We start from the raw sequence: 25,556 nt of genomic DNA on the forward strand, positions 1-25,556 counted from the left end.
AAGTCATATCCCTGGCGGAGTAATTTGTTGATGTTTTCGAGGCCAGGATAATATTGGGTGACAAGGGGGATGCTTCTGTGTGGTCTGGGGGTAGGAACATTGTTGTTGGACGGGGAGGAATGTATTGCTCAGGAAATCTGTTTGTGGACAAGGTCTGCAGGATAGTTGCGGGAGAGGAAAGCACTGGTCAGGTTATTGGTGTAATTGTTGAGGGATTCGTCACTGGAGCAGATACGTTTGCCACGAATACCTAGGCTGTAGGGAAGGGAGCGTTTGATGTGGAAAGGATGGCAGCTATCAAAGTGAAGGTACTGTTGTGTGTTTGTGGGCTTGATATGGACAGAGGTGTGGATGTGAGCTTCAACAAGATGAAGGTCAACATCCAGGAAGGTGGCTTGGGTTTTGGAGAAGGACATACTTGCTTGGTCTGGTCAACTTTTTCAGTATTTTTCTTATTTAGTGGTCTTCCTATGGCATTGAACATTACCAACACAATTTCTTTCCTTCTCGTCCTTCCCTCCCGTGTTTTATTCCTTCTTATGATTACTATTTCAACTTTAGTTATTTAATTTCCCTACCCACCAGTTACCCACTATGTACCCTAATCCTATACCACTTTATTTACATTCATTCCGGAAATATGCATTCACCGTAGCCAAACTACAATCCCACATACTTTTCCTCCGGTCCTGCTTAACCTTTGGAATTACCCCTAAAGGGCTTACCTTAAAAGTTCCCATCTCCGGGTGCAATTCCTCCTTCCACCAGTCTCTCCTGGACTTCCAGAACCTTCAATCCTTAGCCCGTACCCAACTTGTCCTGAATCTCTACACTACTTCATGTAACCACCACTCCCAACAGCTCCTATCTCTCTTCAAAGTCCTCCACCTCTCAAACCCTTGCTTGGAGAACATACTCAGGAACATCATCCTAGAAGCCAGGTGCAAACTTGAGTTCCATGCCACACACCACCTGGAAAAACTATCCACAGTGCTAGTGCAACACCTAAGAAGTGGGGTCCCTCTCCCTATCCCTCACAAACACCAACCACAACAGAACCTTCAACAAACCCCCCTCATAGCCAACAAACCTAGCCTAGCCACCCTACTCAATCTCCCCATCCCAGCACATACCCCACACAGACCAAATCTCAACTATAACCACAGTCAAATGCCACATATCACCAGTCCAAATTCAGTCCTAAACCTCTCATCCAGATCCCTCTCTCCTCCAGAGATATCTGTTCTATCAAAAGGCTTAACCTTTAGCCCCACACCTAAATTCAACCACACTGCCCTGGTTAAAGATCTCCTCTCATTCACCCGGAACCTCAACTGGAAAGTGTTGAACCCTGTCTAGAACAGTTCCGATTGCCTTCTCAAAGGGATCCTCCTCCCCTCCCTCAAAACCATCCCTTGCAGACATTTCAGGAATTCCTCACATCCAGTGTTGCCTCCCAGTCCTTCTTGAAGAACATCCTGACAACCCCCAATATCACCCCAGCTGAATCCCGTGCCATTAAGGAGCTGAAAATAGACCACTCTATTGTCATCCTCCCAGCGGATAAAGGCTCCACAACTGTCGTTCTTGACCGTGTGGAGTATGTGGCAGAAGGACTGCGTCAACTCTCCGACACCTCAACCTACAAAGCTGTTATCCAGGACCCCATTCCCTCCATCCAGACTGAGCTGCAAAAAATCCTAAAAATCCAAGGTCCCTCACAAGGCTTCACAATGGCTTCGATAGTCTTACTCACTCCACCTGAGCCACGTACCCCTACCTTCTACCTATTACCTAAAGTCCACAAAGAGAACCATCCTGGCCGTCCCATTGTAGCAGGCTTCAAAGCCTCAACCGAACGTATCTCAGCTCTGGTAGACCAGCACCTACAACCTATCACCCGCAGACTCCCATCCTACATCAAAGACACAAACCACTTCCTAGAACGCCTCAAATCCATTCCCACTCCTCTCCCACCTGAAACCTTTCTTGTCACCATAGATGCTACATCCCTTTACACAAACATCCCACTGCCCTTGAGCACTACCTCTCCCAACGCCCACCCGAAGATCTTCCAAAAACCTCGTTCCTTATCACACTTAGCAACTTCATCCTCACCCATAATTACTTCACTTTTGAAGGCCAGACCTACAAACAAATCAGGGGAACGGCCATGGGAACCAGGATGGCTCCGTCCTATGCCAACCTCTTCATGGGCCGCATGGAGGAGGCTTTCCTGAAGAACCAACAGCTGCTTCCCCTGGCCTGGTATAGGTTTATAGATGACATCTTTGTGGTCTGGACTCATGGTGAAGAAACACTCCTTAATTTCCTCCATAACCTCAACTCCTTTTCGAATCTGAATTTCACCTGGTTCTTCTCCAAAACCCAAGCCACCTTCCTGGATGTTGACCTTCATCTTGTTGAAGCTCACATCCACACCTCTGTCCATATCAAGCCCACAAACACCCCACAGTACCTTCACTTTGATAGCTGCCATCCTTTCCACATCAAACGCTCCCTTCCCTACAGCCTAGGTATTCGTGGCAAACGTATCTGCTCCAGTGACGAATCCCTCAACAATTACACCAATAACCTGACCAGTGCTTTCCTCTCCCGCAACTATCCTGCAGACCTTGTCCACAAACAGATTTCCCGAGCAATACATTCCTCCCTGTCCAACAACAATGTTCCTACCCCCAGACCACACAGAAGCATCCCCCTTGTCACCCAATATTATCCTGGCCTCGAAAACATCAACAAATTACTCCGCCAGGGATATGACTTTCTCAAGTCAATCCCTGAAATGAGATCATCCCTTGACAAAATTCTCCCCACACCACCCAGAGTTGCCTTTCGTCGCCCCTCTAACCTCCGTAATATCCTTGTTAAACCCTACAATATTCCCAGACTACCTTCTCTACCCAGCGGTTCCTACCCCTGTAACCGACCCCGCTGCAAAACCTGCCCCATGCATCCACCCACAACCACCTACTCCAGCCCCGCTACTGGTAAAACATACACAATTCAAGGCAGGGCTACGTGTGAAACTACACATGTCATTTATCAACTGACATGCCTGCACTGCACAGCCTTTTACATCGGCATGACAACAACTAAACTGGCTGAGCGCATGAACGGACACAGACGAACTGTCCGCCTAGGAGATACCCAATACCCAGTAGCGGAGCATGCCCTCCAGCATAATTCTAGGGACCTAGGAACCTACTACACTGTATGTGCCATTTGGCTTCTCTCACCCAACACCAGTCCCTCTGAACTGCGGAGATGGGAACTTGCACTCCAACACATCCTTTCATCCCGCCATCCCCCTGGACTGAACCTACGTTAAACAACCTCACTCCCATTCACTCTTCAGTCTTCTCCTCTTTCCCTTTCCTCTGTAGCCATTCACGCATCTTTTCATCCTACATAGTTGTGTTTATCTTTATACTATATACCTCTTTACTTCTGTATGCATCCTCTTTGGTTTGAAGCTGGCACAGTACTTACAGTAGAATATCTTTGGCTTCCCTCTGACAACCATGCCTCCATCCTTGCTACCCTCCCAATTTTCCTTTCCCTGTTGCTTCATAACCTGGGTTGTGAGTAACTGAATCTCCTTTCCCTTCTTCCCTTTCTTTCGCCTCTCTCCTCCCCGATGAAGGAACATTTGTTCCGAAAGCTAGGAATGTAAATTTTCGATTCTGTTTTATGTGTATCTATCGGCTGTACTGAGCTGAGGTAAGTACTGGCCAGCCCCTCTATCTCTTTGTTAGTATTTCTTTCGCATCTTTATATGAGATTTTCCATTAATCAATAATATTGATGGTACCAGTATGTGGTTTGTTTACCACTATTGGGAAAGTCATTGATTTAAATCAGGAACAGTATTGGCCCTAACATGCTACCTCTTCTGTATTAATGTATTTTGCTTCTGGTAACTGTTTTGATAAAAGCTTAGACATATATGAATTATGTGTCATCTCTACTCTTTGTACCCTCTCTGCTAGGTATGACTGGAACCAGTAATTAGCTACATTTCTCATTCCTAATGCCTCTAGCTTTTATAGTGGAATCTTACAGTCAAAAGTGTCCAAAGCCCTAAAAAGATATAAAAATATGCACGGGACACACTTATCTTTGTAGTATCACTTGTGTGTATTTTACTATGGCTGATTCTGTACTTCTGTCACTTCAGAACCCAAACTAATTCATTAATTAAAAAGGATATGAATATTTAAGTAATTCATTAATCTGTCTTTCATAACCAAATGGACTGGTACATAGTTTGACATGTCATTTGCATTAACTTTCTTTAGCAGAGATACAATTCTTGCCTGTTCTAAATACTCTGGAAATTTCTCTGCTATGAATGATTAATTTATTATGTTTATTAACGGAGCTTGTATGTTCTATACGTGTTGTTTCAGAACACATATTGGTGTCTCATCTATGCCTGCTCCCTTAGTTTTTGTTCAGTTTTACTGACTTCATGCTGTGTGGTTAGTAGTGACATCATTGTACTTGATGCACAATTGTTTACAAGTGTTGTTTAAGTTTTGGGGATTTTCTTTTTTTTGTAATTTCTTTGCAATACCTGAGAAAAGCTCATTCCCATTGTTTTCCAGGTGGTGCAAATAATTTATTGTTTTATCTGCTTCCTTCAACAATATGTTCAGTGTTTACAACACCCATACAATCTATATTGTCTACATATGGATAGAATAAATAAATAAATGTTATTATGCCTTTGTCTGTTTCCTTTTTAATGACTTCCCACACTACTTTGTTTTTATTCTCTGCATTGTACATTTTTTCCATTAAATGACTTTTTTTCTGCAACCAACTCTTTGGTATAAATGTTATTGTACCTATGACAGAAATTTAAGAACTCTGGCTCATTATGATTCATTTTCATGGAACCTAGGTACCTAAGGGTTTGAGAGGACTTCTTAATACCTGCTGTTAACCCTTTGTTTTTGTGACATTTGTACTGATGCGGGTACTTTTGGAAATGTCATTTCAAAGTTCACTTTAAATAATGATAAAAATTTATAGAATTTTGTATTTACATTGGTTTTACTATACACTGCATCCCAACTTTGGTTTGCTAATTCTCTTGCAAATCTTGTATTTCTATTCTGATAAATGTCTTTTGTAAGACCGCAGTTTCGGTTTTTTTTTTCCATACCCAATTTCACTTTATTTTTGGTAGAAATTATCTGATAATCTGAGATCTTTTACAGCTACACCACTCCGTATTTGTTGCAAAATGATCTATTAACTGATGTGGTTATTGTAGTAGCCCTTTTTGCGCTATTGAATCATAGGGGAATGCCGAAAACTCTGAAGAATACTTACGAGGGTGTTCACTAGTTACATTTATGATACTTGTGTTTATGTTTACGCCTCAACACAAAATTAACTGGTGTATGGTATTTTTATTGATTGCATGTTCTGATGAAGGGTTGGTAAGTTTGTGAAAAGTACCGTGTTACATTTCCCAACAGTTTATTTTTCTTTATGATGTGTAGCAAGTGTGTCATTTGATGTGTTAAAATCTATCTTGTCAGTGATTATTTCAGAGTTTTTTAGTCTGCTGGAGATTTAGCCAGTGGAAAATAGCTATGTCTCTTACGAAAGACAACAGGTATTCAACCAAGCATGGCCCAGGATCCACCTACTATACTTTCATGAATCTTCTTTTCCCCATCCTGTTTACATGTAGGCCTAGCCTAGTGAAACTCCGTCTATTGGTAATTCTGACTGGTATCAGAGCAACATGTCAAATGCTACCAGTGCCATCTCTAACTGCGCATTAATCTGCCTAAGAGCTCCAGTAAGGAATGGCTGATACTGATGCCAGAAAAGGTTGACAAAGTGTACATTGGCACCACAAGTCATCGACTCTATCTTATTCTTGTCACCACCTGTCATGAGGCTCATCCTTGTCCAAACTGTTTCCCAGCCCACCCACTATCACTATATGGTCCTCTATGATAAAAAATCTTTATACAAAGACCCAAAGTCCTATATCACTTCATTTAGCCCTGAATTTGATTTGTAAATGCTGGTAGACTGGTATGCTGCTCCTAAGCTTTCCTGCAACTGATGGCCTATACCTTGCTTATGGCTACTACCTAGCAGCAGCAGCACTTTTTTTCCTAACATTTTGCATATTAATTGGCTTCCTGATCTTAGTTGAAGTGTGTCACATACTTCCTGCTCCTAAACCTACCTGAGGCTCTTCTCCACTGACCTCTGGTAGTGGTAGTGTCTGTTTTTGGTGTTGAAAATCATACTATCATTTAACGTTCTCTTTCTCCGTGCCAGATCTCAGATCTCAATCACTCCCCTCCCATCTACCCCACTGATCCTGATCAGTTCCTCCATTTCTTCCTTCAACTGCGCCTGAGAGTTACAAAATTTCCCTTCCCGCTAGTGAAAATGTTCCTGCCGCATACTGTACAGTTCCAGAACGGAGCCGCTTCTGTTCTCCCCACAACATCCCCCCCCCCCCCCCCACCCAGCGACTACGTTTCCCACAATACTGGAAACAAAGCCCCCTACTTTAACAGCCATTTTAGAAAACAGTGGACACGAGAAGACGATAATCACCAGACCGATCGTACAGTTGACTAAAGCGGGTTTCGTGCGCCAGATTTGCGGCTATTCTAGTCTACAAGCTATGATTTGCCTGTACAGTTGTGATCTGCGCCCACAGATCTGATCAGTTTTGCTCAAAGCTGCAATTTCAAGGTTTGTGTAATTTTCTGGTCTACAGATTTAATGTAGGCAGCCAATCGTGGCGACACAATGTGGTTGCAGACTGGCCTAGTCGCCTGCATGCGAATTGCGAAATTTGTTGGGAAAGATGTTTCGAATCGACTCGTAAGCAAAGATGTTATATTCGTGCAGAATGTATGTTTCAATGGTAGTCGTTGGCAGTGTTTAGTAAACACCGAACAGTGGTTATGGCGGATAGAAATGAGAAGTTGTTGCTAGAGCTACTGAAACAACCAGGAAATGGTGAATGCGTTGACTGTGGGAGTAAAGGTACGCACGTTTAGAGATGTATGAGTTGTTAGTGCTACGAGTTAAAAGCGGAAATGATACTGTACCATGTTAAGTTACGCGTAATAATTTTATAAACGTTTTGTAACCAGAAGTTTAAATATTAAACGTTTTTTCATCCGTGCTGTGAACAGTCAGTGCAAATGAAAGGACACTCTTCTTTACTGAACGTGTACGACTATGCTTATAATCGTGGTTCATATTATGTTCTATATGTTCACGAAACTCCCGGGTGTGGCGAGTTATGCGTTTTTACATGTCTTCATGCTGTCACCAACTCCTGCTAATAGAAAAAAGGAAAATGATACTACCTGGTGCTTACGAAGTTTTATGAAACCAAGAAAATATTTAGTAGTAATTTGCATGTCACAACCCCCGTAATCAGGCTACCTGTGGAGTCTTCACTTTCCAGCATTTTCTGTAGTTCCTCAAGAATTGATTAGAAGATTTTGTCATTGTCCAGGTTATTGCTAGATTGTAACTGACGAATATAAAAGTGTAGGTGCAGGAGCATGTGCTTAAACACTGTTGTTCCAGCAAGCTATCTTCATTACAGCACTTGGTCTTCTGTTCCTACTGAAGTCTGGTGCCCAAGCATTGGTACTAGGATATTTAAACATGTCTTTATAATGAGAAATGTGTCAAGCAGCTAAACCATCACCAACAGACCTTATGTACTTACTGACAGTGACTGCAGAGCATTGTGGAAGGTGGTTGTAAAAAGTCATATTAAATAAGTCAAGGAAACATCACGGGTTCCAAAATGCTACCAACAGTCCAGATAACATCATGACTGTGCATACGGGGTTAAAAAGAATGGGGTATAATGGTTGAGCAGCTCCTGATAAGCCACACATTTCTGTAGCCAATGCTAAATGGTGCTTGAAGTGGACAGCGGATGACTTGAAATGAATGATTTGTAGTGATGAATCATGCTATGTAATAGGAAAGTCTGATAGAAGGGTTTGTGTGTGGCGAATGTATGCAGAATGTTGCATGCCATCAAGCTAAGTGCCAACATTATGGTATTGGGATGTTTTTTGTGGTTATGGTGTGGTCCTCTAATTGTGCTTAATAAAACGCTAAATGCAGAAAAATATGAACATATTTTAAAGCATTGTGAACTGTGTACAGCAGAGGAACAGTTCAGAGATGACAGTTGTTTGTATCAGCATGGCAACCCTGTCATAAAGCAGCATTGATGGGGCAGAGGTTTATGAACAATAACATTCCTGAAATAAAGTGGACTGCCCAGAATCCGAACCTGAACTCAGTGGAATAAATTTTGAATGAGGTAGGATGTTGACTTCACTCCGTACTGTAGCATCCAGCATCACTTCTTTCTGTGCTTTTAGTTCTTGAAGAAGAATAGGCTACCATTCCACTACCAACATTCTGATTCTTCACTAGTAGTTGCCGAGATGCTTTTCATCATATGGGTCTAGTGTATATGTGGGGGTTGGCACTCAAGTAATTAATGATCCACTGCGGCTAGGTAACTTTGCATATCAGCAATTTTCCCATATTGTGGAGAAATTACAGAAATAAATAAACCACTTGTAAATAGATATGCACTAAGTACAATGATGACACAGTGTGTGAAGTCAGTAAAGCAGTAAAGAAACACTGAAGAACAAGAAGTTTGCAGGTGTAGATGAAGCAAGGAGCGAGGAAGGAAGGCAATGCAGAAGGCATAAAAAACAGACAGTTTTCCTTCTCTAATCACTGTCAAAAATAATAGAATCAGTTATAAAAGACAAAGTAACGCACTATTTAAATCGGTACAAACTTATAGGTGCATCACAGTTGGTGTTATGAAGTGTTAGAGGTACAGAATAAACCATAGTAGAATTTTCAAATGTGATAGTTGATGTCTGTGGGAAGGATAAGTATATCACAGGCATATTGTTAGATCTCTCTAAGGCTTTCAGTAGTGTTGACTATAAAATTCTATTAAATAACTGAGAATCATTAAACAGAAGACGTCTAGCTAAAGAAGTGTATCTAGCAGGTAGGATACAAAGAATAGACATAACACAGTCATCAAATAAGACTATGAACTTTTAGTGAAATACTTATAAAAAAAGAAAATACATTATTATCGGAGCTCATCAGGGTTGCATATTAGTTTCCTACAATGCCAGTATCAATTCTGAGGCTTAAACCTTAGCAGTATCTGAGTTCACACCTTCAAAATTCTGTATAGGCCTATGTGAAATTTTTGATTTGTGCCATTATAGTTCCAGTACAATGACCTGGTGCTCTTATTTTGGATTACACTTATGAACTTATCTCTTGTTGCTATAGACTTGGCATTCGATGACTTGGTCTTGGTTTTGCTTATCATTTATCCTACTGATCTACATCCACGTCTGCACTCTGCAAAACACCCTGAGGTGGATGGCAGAGAATACGTCCCAGTCACATATGGAGCATGAGAAGTATGAGTGAATGCCTCCGCACATGCAGGAATTATTCTAATCTTATGTATAAATACGGTCATTTGCTTCTGGGAGTAGCAATTTTGCTTGCTATATTCCAAAGGTATCTTAATTGTTTCATTGAGGACATTCTTAATTGTACTAATTATTTAGATGATGATGTGGTACTGAGGCCTACATGGGAATAAGAATTGTTTGACTACTCTCTGAACATTGGTTAAACTATCAGTTTCACAAGTGCACTTACTACCTAGGACACATCTTACTTAAAAAATGGTTCATGCCCATGGTGAAATATGTAGCTGCCTTAGACAATCTGTCAGTTTTGAGGAACAGAAAAGACTTACAGTTGTTCCTCAGTAAACTAAACTATTATGGCAAATATATCATGCATCATCCATGTAAACAAGCATTCCTGTGACTAAAAAGAACGTACACAATCAGCACCACACCTGGAAACATTTCCAACCATTAAGTGCGTCACTCTAGCAACTAGTGCACACAGTGCAGCATCATGGTCATGCTGTTGCATATAAATGCAAATGGTACAGAACAATCAGTCATGTTTTTATTAGAACGTCTCAACAGATGGACAGTGTAATTAATTCAAGATTGAATAAGAGGCACTGTCAATCATTCACAGGAGTTAAAAACTCACTTGTATCTCTATAATGCAAAGTTCCACTTAATCATGGAAAATAATCCACTGCTTATTCTGTTTGGTCCCCATGAAAGAGCTCCCCAGATGAGCAGCATAGGACCACCAATGATGGGCCCTGTACATTTGCTATTACAATATTCATTACAGGTCCAACACACAGTGTGTAAGTACAGACTTCCTATCCCTTCTACCAGTGGACCACAACAAAGAGTCTGACTTTTGTGAGGCTTAGTGCTTTACACATGATGGCAACTACACCAAACTGTAGACTAACTCCCAGTCATGAAAAATGAGGTAGGCTCAGCCACAAGGCAGGAACCAGTTATCTATAGGATAATGTCGTTTATCCAACAAGTGTGTTCATAGCAACTACAACAAGGCACCACTCTACAGTACAAATATTCTTTTACATCATCACTTCAATACTGTGGATGGTGTCATTCCACTGACGAAACAAGAAGAAGAAGAAGAAGAAGAATGCCATTACTCTGCTCCATATTCTCTTGTTTCTTCACACATGGCACTAGGTGTCCAGAATTCCAGAATGAAGGCACTAGCTTGTGAAAGAGGTCCAGAATCGACAAGACAGAAGGGCATGCAGTCTGGTCCTGTCCACTGTGCTGAACACGACTGTGGCACATTGTTTCTCACCTCGGCATAAACTTGAGCAACCATGGGAGATATCATCTAGCTTTTGTCAGTCCTATTGAAAGAGCAGTGTGGTTACATATGGTTTACACACCCTCTAAGTTTTCATAAAAGGCACGCTTGTCCAGCAAACTCTGCAACAGCCGTAATCTGGGCACTGGTCTCGGTTTTTGCAATGGCGGGCACGCCACGCATGGCAATGGCCTCCAGGCTTACAGACATCAGTTCTGCCAACACAGTGGCACAGAACACATGACCATGCTCCCTTTCACCAAGCACTTAATTCAAAGATTGGGGGGGGGGGGGGGCATGGTAAATCACACTTAAGACTCAAAGTGGAACTCTGTACAAACCATGTCATCTGAGGATGTCATCACCAGCTTCCTTGATACTTATAGACATTGTGAGCCCACAGCTCCTACTGACAGGCACCTTACTGTCACGCAAGCGCCCAAGTCTGGGCTGACACCACCAGCTGAGTCGTGGAGTGGCTTCAATACATCGTTACCAGTTTCTGCGGCCATCATCTTTTCAAAGTTGTGGCAGGATGGGAGTGGCTGGTGTGTTATAGGATCCAGTTATGCCCATGACATCTATCACATACAGTGTCCCCACCTTGACCAATCAGCAACAAATGAACACAAGGTATCTGATACATGTATAGTTTTGCCAGAGCATGTAGGCCAACCCGCCCCCACTGATTCCCACACCGATGCCTCTGCAGTGGTGGTGGTGCAACCCTACACTCTAATGTGAGCCGCAGTGGGCCATGAAAGGTGTCAAAGAAAATCTAACTCTGCCTACCATCCTGACTTTCCCAGCGCCCATCCATCCATGTGTGGTCCCAAGCTACACACTGCAACCAGTGGATCACCCAGGGCCATCCTGCTCACCTGTACCAACACTAGCTGGTTCCATCTCTGACATTATCAGGCAGGAGGTGAAAGGTGAGGATATCAGCATCACTAATCCCCTCCCACACTGATGGTCCTTGTCATTTTCATCACTATGTGCTGATTAAAAGGGTGAGGGATCTAGTACCCTATGATAGTATTGGAGATATAAGGTCTTATGGTATGGGGTTCCCAACCTTTGTCTTGTAGTGACTTCCAGTACTCACATGTTACTAGATATATTTTTTGTAAATAATTTAGGAGTACATTATTAACATTACAAATTATTTAAATTCTGCCAGAACTTTCCTTGAAATAGATCTTATTTTTGTTTATTGAGTTTCACTCTAGCTCCTATTTCATCTCTAACTCACAGAAGTGTGATTTATGAAAGATGTCGCTGCACTTCATTCTAGCTAAGTTTTTAATCTCAAAAGCAGATGTAGATACAATAGTTTTAGCTAACACTGTTATTCAAACTATTTCCAGGAAAAATGAACAATTTTTAAGTTCTTACATTTTCTTGTTACAGGTCCAGAATGGGCATCTTACAACATCGGAATATTTGTTTGTACTCGTTGTGCAGGAATTCACCGCAGTCTAGGAGCTCACATTTCAAAAATAAAACATTTAAAACTTGATAGGTGGGAAGACTGTCAAGTTGAAAGAATGAAGTCAGTGGGAAATATCAATGCCAAGGCAAAGTACGAGGAAAATGTACCTCCTTGTTACCGACGTCCAGTTGAAGGTGATCCACAGTGAGTTTATATGTGTAGCTTTATAGATGAACATACAACTAAAAATGGTTATTTATCACTAGCATGCTTGACTAACCAAATTACATGGGCTGATTTGGTGTTACTCGCAATGATTAGTTACAGCTGTGTAATATTAGGCTACTGTGGCTCTAAAAACCCATTTCATCTTCATGGATAGTTTTCTTAGTGTTGGTTTGAAAGACTTCTAAGCACAGATGTTTGTGTTAAAATATAGCCTTCATTTCATACCACATTACAAAGTTAATGTCTTCCAATTTTGGCAACAGAAGAATAATGCAGTAGACTATTGTCAGCAAATGGTTGAATTTTATGGTTACTGTTTATTTGAAGAAAATACAGCAACAAAAATATCAAATATCTAAATTAATACCAATGAGTGAATGCTGTCGAAAAAAGTACCCCTGCCAATTTTATAGATGTTTGCTGCAATTTGGTTGTTGGTTTCTTAACTTAAAATTGCTACATTGAATATTTTGGTTTGTGAAATGTGGGATGTCTAACATGTAACTTCCTGGCTGTCTGTGTTTCACATAATCATGGGTTCAAGACCAAGCAGGTATTCAGCTTTCTGTATGCAGTTTATTTCTCACTGTCAACCTCCTTCTTTTTGCCTCTTCTGCATGGGTTTAAACATCAGTCAACAGTTAGTTAATTATATAATGAAGTCCATATAAATATTTCATGAAATGTTCAGAAAGAGTAGTATGCCAGTATTTTAAATTTTAAACCAGGCTATCATAAATGCAATAAATATAGTTGTCAAGAACCTTCACAGAATTGATTGAAACTGTGTTTTATCATTATGTCTGCTGTTTTCAGTCAGTTATTTGGTTTATGATTTGGATAACAATTTTAGCTTAAAAACCCAGCAAACTGACCACATATTAATAAATCTTTTTTTCATCTTTTTACCATGTATTATATTGAGCACTTTTTCTTTCTCTTATGTTGACAGACCTCTGTTGGCAATAAACTGTAAGACTGAGAAAATATCGTACATGACTTGAGTGGTTGGACAGTATTCTATAGTAATTGTTGTAACACCATGGTATGTGACTTTGTATGCTGCATTATGTTGTTTTGCACTGTAATGAGTAATGATACAATTCCTGGTCAAACAAAATTGCCATACCTAATTCCTCCATGAATAAGCAGCTTAACTCATTTTTGTGAACTTTCAACAACACAGGCCAAATTTCTATTGTTGGCACCATTACACAAAAGACTGGTGCTTATCCTTCCCATTTCTTGCAGATATATTGCACTCATTCAAGCTACCTTTCTCTGCTTCCTACTGTACATATATAAAAGTGACAACTAATAAGATGTCCCTGATTATTTGTTGACCTAATAGGAGTTTTATTTTCCATCACCTCTCCTATAAATATTAAAATAATAGTTTTCTTATCATCATAATGAAAATTTTACATTGACTGAAATCAGTATTATCCTTTTCGTTGCTGCATACATACTATCTATATTCTGTGCCGAGGGCGGCTTTTGATATGGCTGTACTGCTCACCAAATGCTGGTGCCTGTGCTGAGAGATGGCATTCCGACCAATATGAAATAATTTTCATCTGATTTTTCAAAAACTGTTAGATGAAGAAAACTTGATTTTTCACATCTTACAGACTGACATAATCACTTCATAAACAACTGAATTTCTTTTCATTAGCCATCATACGTACTGCACTGCATCAAGGTAAAACATTGCACACAATTTTAAAGAGTTTGCTTTGCGTAAACTTTATGTACGGTTGATTTTAGCTCATACATTGCAAGTGAAATGTAGATAAGATATCGAAATTTTATTTAAAATTGAGAACAGAATGATATCTCATTTCATTCTTTCACTTTCTTGTGCATCATGAACCTTGTGGTCATAACAGTCATATGTCATAAACAATTCCAAATATCAAAATGAGGTTTATTGCAAGTGATAGCATGCAATGAGGCTCATATGTTGTATGATAAATAATCAAAATATTTTTATTTACCAAGTTATGGAAGTAACCCATCTGAAGCAGTGAGAGGTCAGCGGCTAGAATTCATACTACAAATGTCCATTGCACTGTAGGAAAACCTAAGCGGTGCAATGTACATGTCCACAGCACTTGGGGACCTTGATCTTGGAGGATTGGAACAATGGTCTTATCCCATACTTCTAGAGCATTCATTTACTCATTGTTAGCTGGTATTCAGTCCTGTTCCCTGTTAATGTAGCAATATTTATTTAGGTTGAAAAGATGAGATCTGGTCCAGGTGCAACTTGTGGTTTCTGTACTGGGGAACATTTATCAATACAGATAAGTCTTGTCTCCACAACTAAGATTTCAGGAGAGTGATGGGGGGCAATATCATACTCTAGCCAAATGGTTACATACTGTATCTTCTTTCTGTTTCATAACCAGCTACTAAATAATATCAAAAGCTAACTCCAAAATAAAATCTATAGATAGCTTATTATCCGCAACTTCACATTTCTTGACAGTTTACCACTGCAGATAATACTATAAGCCACATTTTGGAGAGATACTTAATGCAGTGTATGTTAGCTTCATTGCATGCTTATAGTTTTTGATATTTTTGTGTCTAAACTTCAGATGTTTAATGTTTCATGCACTCAAACTGTTTTTGTTCTTGATTCATGTTTACATTCAATCTGGGCACTCCAAGTTCCTTCACTTTCATCCTAACTGCATGCTCCAAAATTTTACCTGATAAAGTGCACATTGAATTCATATTGTGTAGTTTTCAAATTTGTGGAATGCAGCTGGTATTCGCAAGAAACTAAAACTCACTAAACTCATGTAGAATACCCCCACGAAAAGAAAGTAGCTAATAATGCATGTTAGCCGCAGTCAGCAAGCAAGGAAACTAAAGTAATAGGACATATTTTGCACAATGGGTATTTTTCACTTGCTTTTCCTTCTATCATTCATGAAACTCCTGCTGGGTGGTTTTACTTATGTTACCGTAGTCTAGTGCACTATGGGTTAGACATTTGCATACTTACTCGAGCGGTGAATAGAAAAGCCAAAGACAGAAACAAAAAAGCTGTCTAAAACGCCATCAAAGCAGTTACACTAAACATCAATTAAAGACATATCTAAGCATAATAAAGATATAAAGAGACAGGGATTCGATAGCAAACTTTCAGCAACTGTGTTCATTTCTTTTTTATTTAAGCAGTGGATTGTGAAAATTGTGTGCAGATTGGTAGGACACCCTTAAGCAGAAACACCAGAGCCTTTGGTGGAAGAAATTGGGAACTGTATCATTATATGAAGGACAATCAGAGTCCAGTAACAGTACTGCACAACTGACAATACTGCAAATTGCAGCTTAATGTCATCAGACAGATGGAAATGCTGCATTACGCGAAGAGAATGAAAAGCTTACAGAATAAAAAGATGTATCAGGGCAGAATGTAGGTGCTCAACATATTACACCCATGTAATATGAGAATTAAACTGTTAGTGATCTGTCTTAGTTGTGCAAAATTTATACTAATAATCTGTGTGTAAAACCATCATGGCTGTCTATTTGTCTTTTGGGGCAACGTATATGCTTTAGTTCATCAGAACTGGATCACAGAAAAAAAAGACATTTTGGTTTAAAATTTTACTATTAAACTTTCTTTGTCTGTGTGCCTATCTGACATGCTAAACTCCAAAACTAATAGAAGTATGTCACACTTTGGGATATCTGATGTCATAAACACAGAGATATGTGAAAAACTGCTGCATCACGCATGACGTTTATTATTACTGGCTCACCGAACTAATTTCAATGAAATTTGGCAAGGAGGCAGCTTGAACCCTGAGGAAGAACATAGGCTACTTTTGAATGTGTGTAGTACAAGATATGCATTGATTTGAAGAACATTGCAGAAATTAGGGAAACACATTTATTCTCTGAAAAAGGTTTACTCTTTGCTTCCAAACTATATCATAAAGTGAAAATGCTTTTTATGGTTGGTATGTGCTATGTGATATGATTCAAAGTTATGAATATGCTTATACCATCTTCAGTGTGTTTATTCCATACTTCCACACTATTTGTTGCGTAATGTACACATTGTATAATGTATAACTATTTTGCACACTATCCACTATTTTGGAATGAAAGAACTCAGTGGCTTGTAAGAAACTTTACACATAATTTCAAACCTTTGCAAAACTTTTTCACATTGACAACACCCACAGAACAGTGAATAGAAAAAAAAAGTTATCACTTACTATGTTATTGCTGTTCATGCAGTAAAACTGTTGTTTTTCCGTTATTGAACCGTATTGTTTGCCATCGTCATTCATTGCTTTTGCGGTTAATGTTCAATGTAGCTAACGAAAGGTTTAAAGTTCCTTAATCGGAGGAGGTCACCAATTATGTAGGTGACTTGCCTACAACAAATAATTGCATAGCCGTCCGGTATAATGTGTTAATCAAAAAATATTTATTCGCAAAAACTCACAATGAGAAGAAACTAAAAAAACAACAGAGAAGTAACAAAAACTGGGAGACTCTATAGTCTTACGGCAAAGATAAAAAACAACACATGACCAGAAAAAAACTCGCGCACTTTTGATATCACTTTGCACCAGACATGAAAAATATCACTGCCACACAGCCCCCCCCCCCTTAAACTGCGGAGCCCCAGGGATATCTTGATACTTGAATTTTATTCGACGTCCAGCTCTGGTGCGCGTCGGGTGTCTCGGGGGCGGTGACGTTGTTGTTTGTGGTGGTGATTCACCTGTCTCGGACGATGTACTGAGCGGTGTTTCAGTATGCTCTGCATCCCTCATGTGTTGATGCACAGGCGTGGTGTCAGAGGTCAGAGAGGGTAAAACCCATACTGGCTTGACACGTTCAATCAATACCTTTGTCGGAACACCATTGTACGTTATATTCACGGTATGCTTATTTCTACTCAGCACCTGAAATGGGCCCATATATGGTGGTTGTAAAGGCGATTTGACTGAGTCTGTTCGCAACATTACGTGAGAGCAATCGTATAAGTCTTTGTGTACAGACACCTTACGTTTGCCATGGCGAGAAGGTGGTGGGCAACATATATTTGTGCAGTGACATTTTAGCTGCTGCACTCAGTGTGTGAGGCCCTCTGATCCAGGTAGTGAGGTTGGTACTAAATAACCTGCAGGAATCCGTAGCGGCTTGCCGTAAACCATCTCGGCAACTGATGCACCAATATCGGGTTTGTGAGCTGTCCGCAGGCCTAACAAGAGTAATGGTAATGCTTCCGTCCATCTCTTTTGATGACACATCAATGCTGCTTTGAGTGTTCTGTGCCACCGTTCGACCATACCATTACTGGCACGGTGATAGGTAGTCGTGTGGTGGCGTCGGAAACCGCACATTTTGGATAGATCGAGGAACAATGTAGATTCGAACTGACATCCTTGGTCAGTTTTGACATGAAGGGGACATCCAAAACGGGCAACCCGCATACACAGAAACGTCTTCGCAGTAGTTTTGGCTGAAATATTGACTATTGGAGTTGATTCTGCTGATCTTGTGCACCTATCTATGGCCGTAAACAAATATCTGTAACCCTCTGACTGTGGGAGAGGTCCAACCAGGTCCACGTGAACGTGTACGAATCTAGCAGAGGTACCTTGACAATCTCCAATATCAGCTCGCACATGTCGTCTTACTTTACTTTGTTGACAAAGAATGCAGGAACGCACTCAAAGGCGTGCGTCTCTTTTGATAGAAGGCGACACATAGCGGTCTGTCAGCAGCTTGATTGTAGCGTTGGCTCCTGGGTGCGATAGTGTGTGGACACTGTCGAATGCCGTCTTGCACAATATTTCTGAAATGAATGGTCTTGGTCTGCCTTGAGAAAAGTCGCACCAGAGCTTCAGCTTGGAGTTAAGCCCGTATTACACGAATGCCTAAACCGTACATCTATGCACCAACGCCCGTAACGTGCATACCTGTAACTACAGACTGGTTCACTTCCAACCTATTATACCATCCACGCTGGATATACCTAGCGCGCATGCGCAGCAGCAGACTGTACGCGCGAAAGGAAAATAGATGTCTTATGTCCCGATGTCTTGTAGTCATTCGTTCTACTGCGCGCAACTCAAGGGCGACTGTATGATATACTGAAGCATCATACATTCAAATTATTTGTGAACTCAAGGTTCCTATTTATAAAGAAATTGTTTTCTACCATTATGTATTAAGTAATAGTTTTTCTCTAATGTAGGTTAGTACTGTTCTGAATTACAGATGCAACAGTTTTATATTATGACACTTGATTGCACAGGTATATGTGTATCAAAATTTACATTTATACATCATATTGCACGTGGAGGATCCACTTGTTTTTGGAGCTATTGTCCTGGCTGGCAGTGACAATAAATCTTCAGATTAGGGCAGAGCGGCAACGAAAATGAAAAGTCAAACGTTGTTGGGATCGACCCTGGCTGACAAGGAGGGTGGAAGGCAGGGAAATATATTCACTGTTAATGAAAGAACTGAGGCCCGAAGATCCGCAAGAATTTCCGAACTTCGTTAGGATGGACATGGCCTGTTTCGAGAAACTGCTGTCTATGATAGAAGATGGAAACAGAAAGTGTGACACAGTCATGATGGAGGCTATCTCACCTTCTAGAGAGTAAGAGTTATGTGGTTATGTTTTGTGATCATACCAGCCTAGATCACTAATAAAATACCGGTGAACGCCCTGTTATGTTGCTGGCTGGTTGTAACATTACATTTCCTGGCAAATAAGGAATCTTTTAAGTCTGGCTTTTAGCCACAGAATAGTACAGCCCACCATTTCGAAAGTTGTTGTGGATATATGCACTACAATTTGCAACACATTAAATGACCAATACTTAGGTGACCTTGTGTTATTTTTCCAAGTTTGGACTATACTCAGAATTTTGCAGTCCTCATCTATCGCACTGGGGCAAACTGCAAGGAGTTTCTCCCTGTCTCTGCCAGTTTCTCTTTTCTGGCATGTTGAAATCAAGCAAGAGGTGCAATTAAATCAAACCTGAACTTTCGTAAACTAAGGCATTACGATACAAATCGAAAATCACCGTATAACGTTATATGCATATTCCTCAGAAAGAAACGATTTCTGACTACCTTATTATGTTATTATTAGTGGGTCATACATACACCTTTCCTCGCTGTATGCCTGATTTCAGATGCGTAATTCCTCTCTGCTCCATTTCATTTCTAGAATACGAAGCTATCAGTAGGAAAAATCATTTAACAAACAGCTAATATATAAGAGTCTACTGCAAAAAAAGTTTCTTTTCTGCAGAAAACACCATGGTACACCCTTCTGCGCATGCGCGGATTATCGCTGCCTACTGCGCATGCGCGGATTGACGGCAGTTTAGAACTGCTCTCTATTCCTGTGTGCAGATAATGTGTCTGCTAATTTTCGTAGTTTCACCCGTTCTACCACTAGATGGCTGTTGCGATAGATGAGAACTGTTCGCGGCGGACAGTCGTGTAATGCCGGCTTTAGGCATCAGAATTTGCTCGAACTTCAGACCTGTAGATGGGTCATTTAACAGCTGTTGTAGCTCTGCATCCTTGGTCTGTTCCACTGCAAGTTTATCATAGTTTATAATTTCTGAAATCCCGCAAATACATGAAAAATAGTCAGCCACTAAATTTTCTGTGCCTCTTAAATGACATATATCTGTCGTGAACTGACTTATGAACTCAATATAACGGATCTGTCTTGGTGAGCACTTATTACTGGTGTTTTTAAAAGCCGATGGTATGGGTTTGTGGTCTGTAAACACAGTCACTGGTCTAGCCTCTATTTGTGGAGGGAAGTATAGAATTGCTTCGTAGATCACGAACAATTCTCTGTCATACGCGCTCCACTTCTGTTGTACAGTCTGTAACTTTTTAGAGAAAAACCGTAGTGGTTGCCATTGCCCTTCTACACGCTGGTGCAGCACCGTCCCTATTGCTGACTGGCTCGCGTCTACAACAATAGCTTGACAGAAAATCCTAGGAAGTTCTGGTCTTACGTTAAATCAGTAAGTGGCTCAAAACAGCACATCCAGCCACTCCGGGATGATGATGGCATTGAAACAGAGGATGACACGCGTAAAGCTTAAATACTAAACACCTTTTTCCAAAGCTGTTTCACAGAGGTAGACCACACTGCAGTTCCTTCTCTAAATCCTTGCACAAACGAAAAAATGGCTGACATCGAAATAAGTGTCCAAGGAATAGAAAAGCAACTCGAATCGCTCAACAGAGGAAAGTCCGCTGGACCTGACGGGATACCAATTCGATTCTACACAGAGTACATGAAAGAACTTGCCCCCCTTCTAACAGCCGTGTACCGCAAGTCTCTAGAAGAACGGAAGGTTCCAAATGATTGGAAAAGAGCACAGGTAGTCCCAGTCTTCAAGAAGGGTCGTAGAGCAGATGCGCAAAACTATAGACCTATATCTCTGACATCGATCTGTTGTAGAATTTTGGAACATGTTTTTTGCTTGAGTATAATGTCGTTTTTGGAAACCCAGAATCTACTCTGTAGGAATCAACATGGATTCCGGAAACAGCGATCGTGTGAGAGCCAACTCGCTTTATTTGTTCATGAGACCCAGAAAATATTAGATACAGGCTCTCAGGTAGATGCTATTTTCCTTGACTTCCGGAAGGCGTTCGATACAGTTCCGCACTGTCGCCTGATAAACAAAGTAAGAGCCTACAGAATATCAGACCAGCTGTGTGGCTGGATTGAAGAGTTTTTAGCAAACAGAACACAGCATGTCGTTATCAAAGGAGAGATGTCTACAGACGTTAAAGTAACCTCTGGCGTGCCACAGGGGAGTGTTATGGGACCATTGCTTTACACAATATATATAAATGACCTAGTAGATAGTGTCGGAAGTTCCATGCGGCTTTTCGCGGTTGATGCTGTAGTATACAGAGAAGTTGCAGCATTAGAAAATTGTAGCGAAATGCAGGAAGATCTGCAGCGGATAGGGACTTGGTGCAGGGAGTGGCAACTGACCCTTAACATAGATAAATGTAATGTATTGCGAATACATAGAAAGAAGGATCCTTTATTGTATTATTATATGATAGCGGAACAAACACTGGTAGCAGTTACTTCTGTAAAATATTTGGGAGTATGCATGCGGAACAGTTTGAAGTGGAATGATCATATAAAATTAATTGTTGGTAAGGCGGGTACCAGGTTGAGATTCATTGGGAGAGTCCTCGGAAAATGTAGTCCATCAACAAAGGAGGTGGCTTACAAAACACTCGTTCAACCTATACTTGAGTATTGCTCATCAGTGTGGGATCCGTACCAGATCGGGTTGACGGAGGAGATAGAGAAGATCCACAGGGTCATTTGGTAACCGTGATAGCAGTACGGAGATGTTTAGCAAACTCAAGTGGCAGACTCTGCAAGAGAGGCGCTTTGCATCGCGGTGTAGCTTGCTCGCCAGGTTTCGAGAGGGTGCGTTTCTGGATGAGGTATCGAATATATTGCTTCCCTCTACTTATACCTGCCAAGTAGATCACGAATGTAAAATTAGAGAGATTTGAGCGCGCACAGAGGCTTTCAGACAGTCGTTCTTCCTGCGAACCATACGCGACTGGAACAGAAAAGGGAGGTAATGACAGTGGCATGTAAAGTGCCCTCCGCCACACACCTTTGAGTGGCTTGCGGAGTATAAATGTAGATGTAGATGTGCGTAGTGAACTGGATGAGTGAGCAACACTGCTTTGCTGAGGCTTGCTTGAAGATCATTCAATGCTTTGTCCTTTAGTGCTTGATATTGCACTGTTGTCTGTCAGATTTAACAAACGTTTTCCTTGTAAGTCGACCACCAACTCGAAATGTGCCAGAAAATCAGCGCCCAAAATAGGTTCTGATATACCAGCTATCACAAAAGACCAGGTAAACTGTTTGGAAAAACCCACATCAATCTTGCACACTTTACATCCATACGTGTTAATCACCGGAGTTATTCACTGCCTTCAAACGTGGCTGTATGTCTTTTTCATTGTGCGGCGGATGGCTGACAGAAAGCGATCTAATGTCTGGCCTGGTATCCACCAAAAACCTTGTACCTGTAAGTACGTCTGATACATACAATTTTTTCGAAGCAGGAGGCATACGTGTTGATGATTGCTGTCGCTGACATGAAAACACTGCACTGTTTCTGTACATACCTTGGTTGTCTGAGATAACTTGTGGTTGCTGTAGCGTGTGTAGATGCGTTCACAAACCCTCTATTGCAGTTTTTAAATCTCTAATTTCGTTTGAACTTTTTGTTGTTTGTTGCGTTGCGACCGTGGCACAGTTTACTGTTATATCATCAGTTTGGTCTTGCTGGTAATGGTAGTTATCGTACGTGGCATCTGTCGACATCATTGCGACTGTTGCAGTAGGCTCGTGCGTCACATAGATTCTGTCTGCAGCGAGCAGCAGTTTGTCAACTGATCTTTCATCGTATATAGCTAGTGTAGTTCTTGCTTGCGTTGGTAGCTGTTGTTGCCATACGTGGAGTAACAGTCTATCAGAGACTGTTGAGCTATCTACCAGGCTGCGTTAATGACGCCAATATTCTGACAGGGTCCTGTCTCCCCGTTTCTCTTGGTACAGTACTTGTTTGACTCTGATGTCGACTGACTTCACACACCGAGAAATTAATTTTTCTTTCAGTCTACAGTATGCTCCTTCTGTAGGCGGGTTAACTATAATGCCAGATATCAAAGCCGAGGTCTGATGATCCAAATTACTTATCACCAAGGTGAACTTCTCATGATCACTGACTAGTCTTTGTTGTAGAAATATATTTTCGATTACCGCGAACCATGTGTGTGGCTGAGAAGGCATGAATGGGGGCACTCGTAATTGCAGCCATTGAGTTGGTGAAGCGTTGAAACCAGTGGGTAGTTCCATTGCTGTTACTTGCTGTGGTTGTGCTGCAGTAGTCCCAGTTTCCGATGATGTTGCCTTGCTGGTGTGTGCCATGGTTGTTGAACCAACGTCATTCCTTTGGTCCGGTATATGCTGGAAGTTCATATCTTTCGAAATATGCAACTGTAAAGTTTCTATCTCATTCTGAAGCCTATGAATTTCTTCCGTTATTGAACCGTATTGTTTGCCATTGTCGTTCATTGCTTTTGCAGTTAATGTTCAACGTAGCTAACGAAAGGTTTAAAGTTCCTTAATCGGAGGAGGTCACCAATTATGTAGGTGACTTGCCTACAACAAATAATTGCATAGCCGTCCGGTATAATGTGTTAACAAAAAAATATTTATTTGCAAAAACTCACAATGAGAAGAAACTAAAAAAAACAACAGAGAAGTAACAAAAACTAGGAGACTCTATAGTCTTACGGCAAAGATAAAAAAAAAAAAAAACAAAAACACATGACCAGAAAAAAACTCTCTCGCACTTTTGATATCACTTTGCACCAGACATGAAAAATATCACTGCCACACTGTCACATCAGGCATCACGTCATGACATTTACCTTTATTGCTTCTTTGCCACAAACTCTATTCACAACACTTTCAGATGAGAGTATGCACATATACTGCTGAATGTACTTACAAAACTATATTATTGTATGACACATAGTTCAGGAGATATGAAGGAAGGAGGAGATGGGCAGGAAGAGATGGACAGTGTGTTGGATGGGTAGGGGGCGGGGGGGGGTGGACAGATATAGGGGGAGAAGGAGATGAACAGAGAGTGACCACAGAAGATCATCAACACTAAACTCACTAATCTGGCCATTCCATGCACATACAGGTGCCACATAAGCGAAAGTTTTGGATTACCGAGTGCATCTGAAGTTTATTTTAAAACCTTGGTTCAACTTATCTGAAATTTTGAGTTTCTCCTTGGGGTTCAGCATAATGTGTTTGATAATTCATTGTTATGTGCCATTTTCATTTTGGATGTGAGTTAGATTACTGAGAGGCTGGTCTACTGAAGGCCAGATTAGCGAGAGTGTAGTGTAATAGAATTGAAATAAATACATACCAGGGCAATGCCGGGTACTTAGCTAGTTGTTAATAATCACTTCTTGCCAGTAGTTGGCAAGTTAAATCAAAATTTTATTGGTCAGGTAAATATGAAAAACTCTTGGAAGTTGCTTTTCCATGACAAGAGTCCTGGGGAGTGGCCGCGTGGTTTGAGGTGCCATGTCACAGATTGCGCGGCCCCTCCCGCCGGAGGTTCGGGTTCTCCCTCGGGCATGGGTCTGTGTGGTGTTTTTAGCATAAGTTTGTTAAAGTAGTGTGTAAGTGTAGGGGCCGATGACCTCAGCAGTTTGGTTCCTTGGGTATTCACACACATTTGAACATTTTCCATGACAAGATGCAACTGCAGGAAATACGAGGGCTATTCAGAAAGTAGGGAACGTTTCCGTCTGATGCAGCTAGGCATGCAACAATTGCATATATTTTGGTGTGTGTTTGCTCGGCAGCTCAGTTAGCATCCTTCCGTGACAGCGGGAATGTCTGTACGTGTCTGTTTTTTTTTTTTTTTTTCAATATTCGAATTTGAAATGTGTGGTGCAGTTGAAAATCCCACCAATTTTGAGGTGCGGTCTGTGATACAGTTTTTGTTGGCAAAAAACCTAAAACCCATAGAAATTTATCATGAACCATGCAAAGTGTACGGAAACAATGTAAAGAGTGAATTTTCTGTCCTGAAATGGTGATTTCAATTTAAAAATGGTCGAACCAACATTCATGATGAAGGGAAGAGTGGACGCCCGAGCATTGTGACTGACAATCTTGTGTCTAAAGTTGATGAAACAATTCATAAAAACCATCACTTCACAATAATGGAGCTCTCAATTTCTTTTCCACAAGTTTCATGGACTTTGTTGTTTGAAATTGTCACTCAAAAGCTAGGCTGCCACAAATTTTGTGTACGACGGGTGCCCATAATGCTTACAGAGCTCCATAAAGAACAATGAATGGGGGCAACGTTGACATTTCTGGAGGCCTACCACAAGCATGGGGATTCATTACTGGATCGAATCATAACCGGTGACG

At 40.9% G+C, this 25,556-nt stretch overlaps 1 protein-coding gene across 1 annotated transcript in view; it reads left to right on the forward strand.

Annotated features, from left to right (window-relative positions):
- The first annotated feature begins 6,954 nt into the window (after positions 1-6,954).
- The window catches only part of LOC126175655 (arf-GAP with dual PH domain-containing protein 1-like), a 138,507-nt gene continuing 119,905 nt past the window's right edge, over positions 6,955-25,556 (forward strand). The window contains exons 1-2 of the mRNA XM_049922556.1: positions 6,955-7,059; positions 12,253-12,478. Coding sequence (XP_049778513.1) covers positions 6,978-7,059; positions 12,253-12,478 — 308 coding nt within the window. The 5' untranslated portion in view covers positions 6,955-6,977. The remainder of the gene's footprint in view (positions 7,060-12,252; positions 12,479-25,556) is intronic.

Source organism: Schistocerca cancellata, chromosome 3 (genome assembly GCF_023864275.1).
Source record: "Schistocerca cancellata isolate TAMUIC-IGC-003103 chromosome 3, iqSchCanc2.1, whole genome shotgun sequence".
Lineage (NCBI taxonomy): Eukaryota > Metazoa > Arthropoda > Insecta > Orthoptera > Acrididae > Schistocerca > Schistocerca cancellata.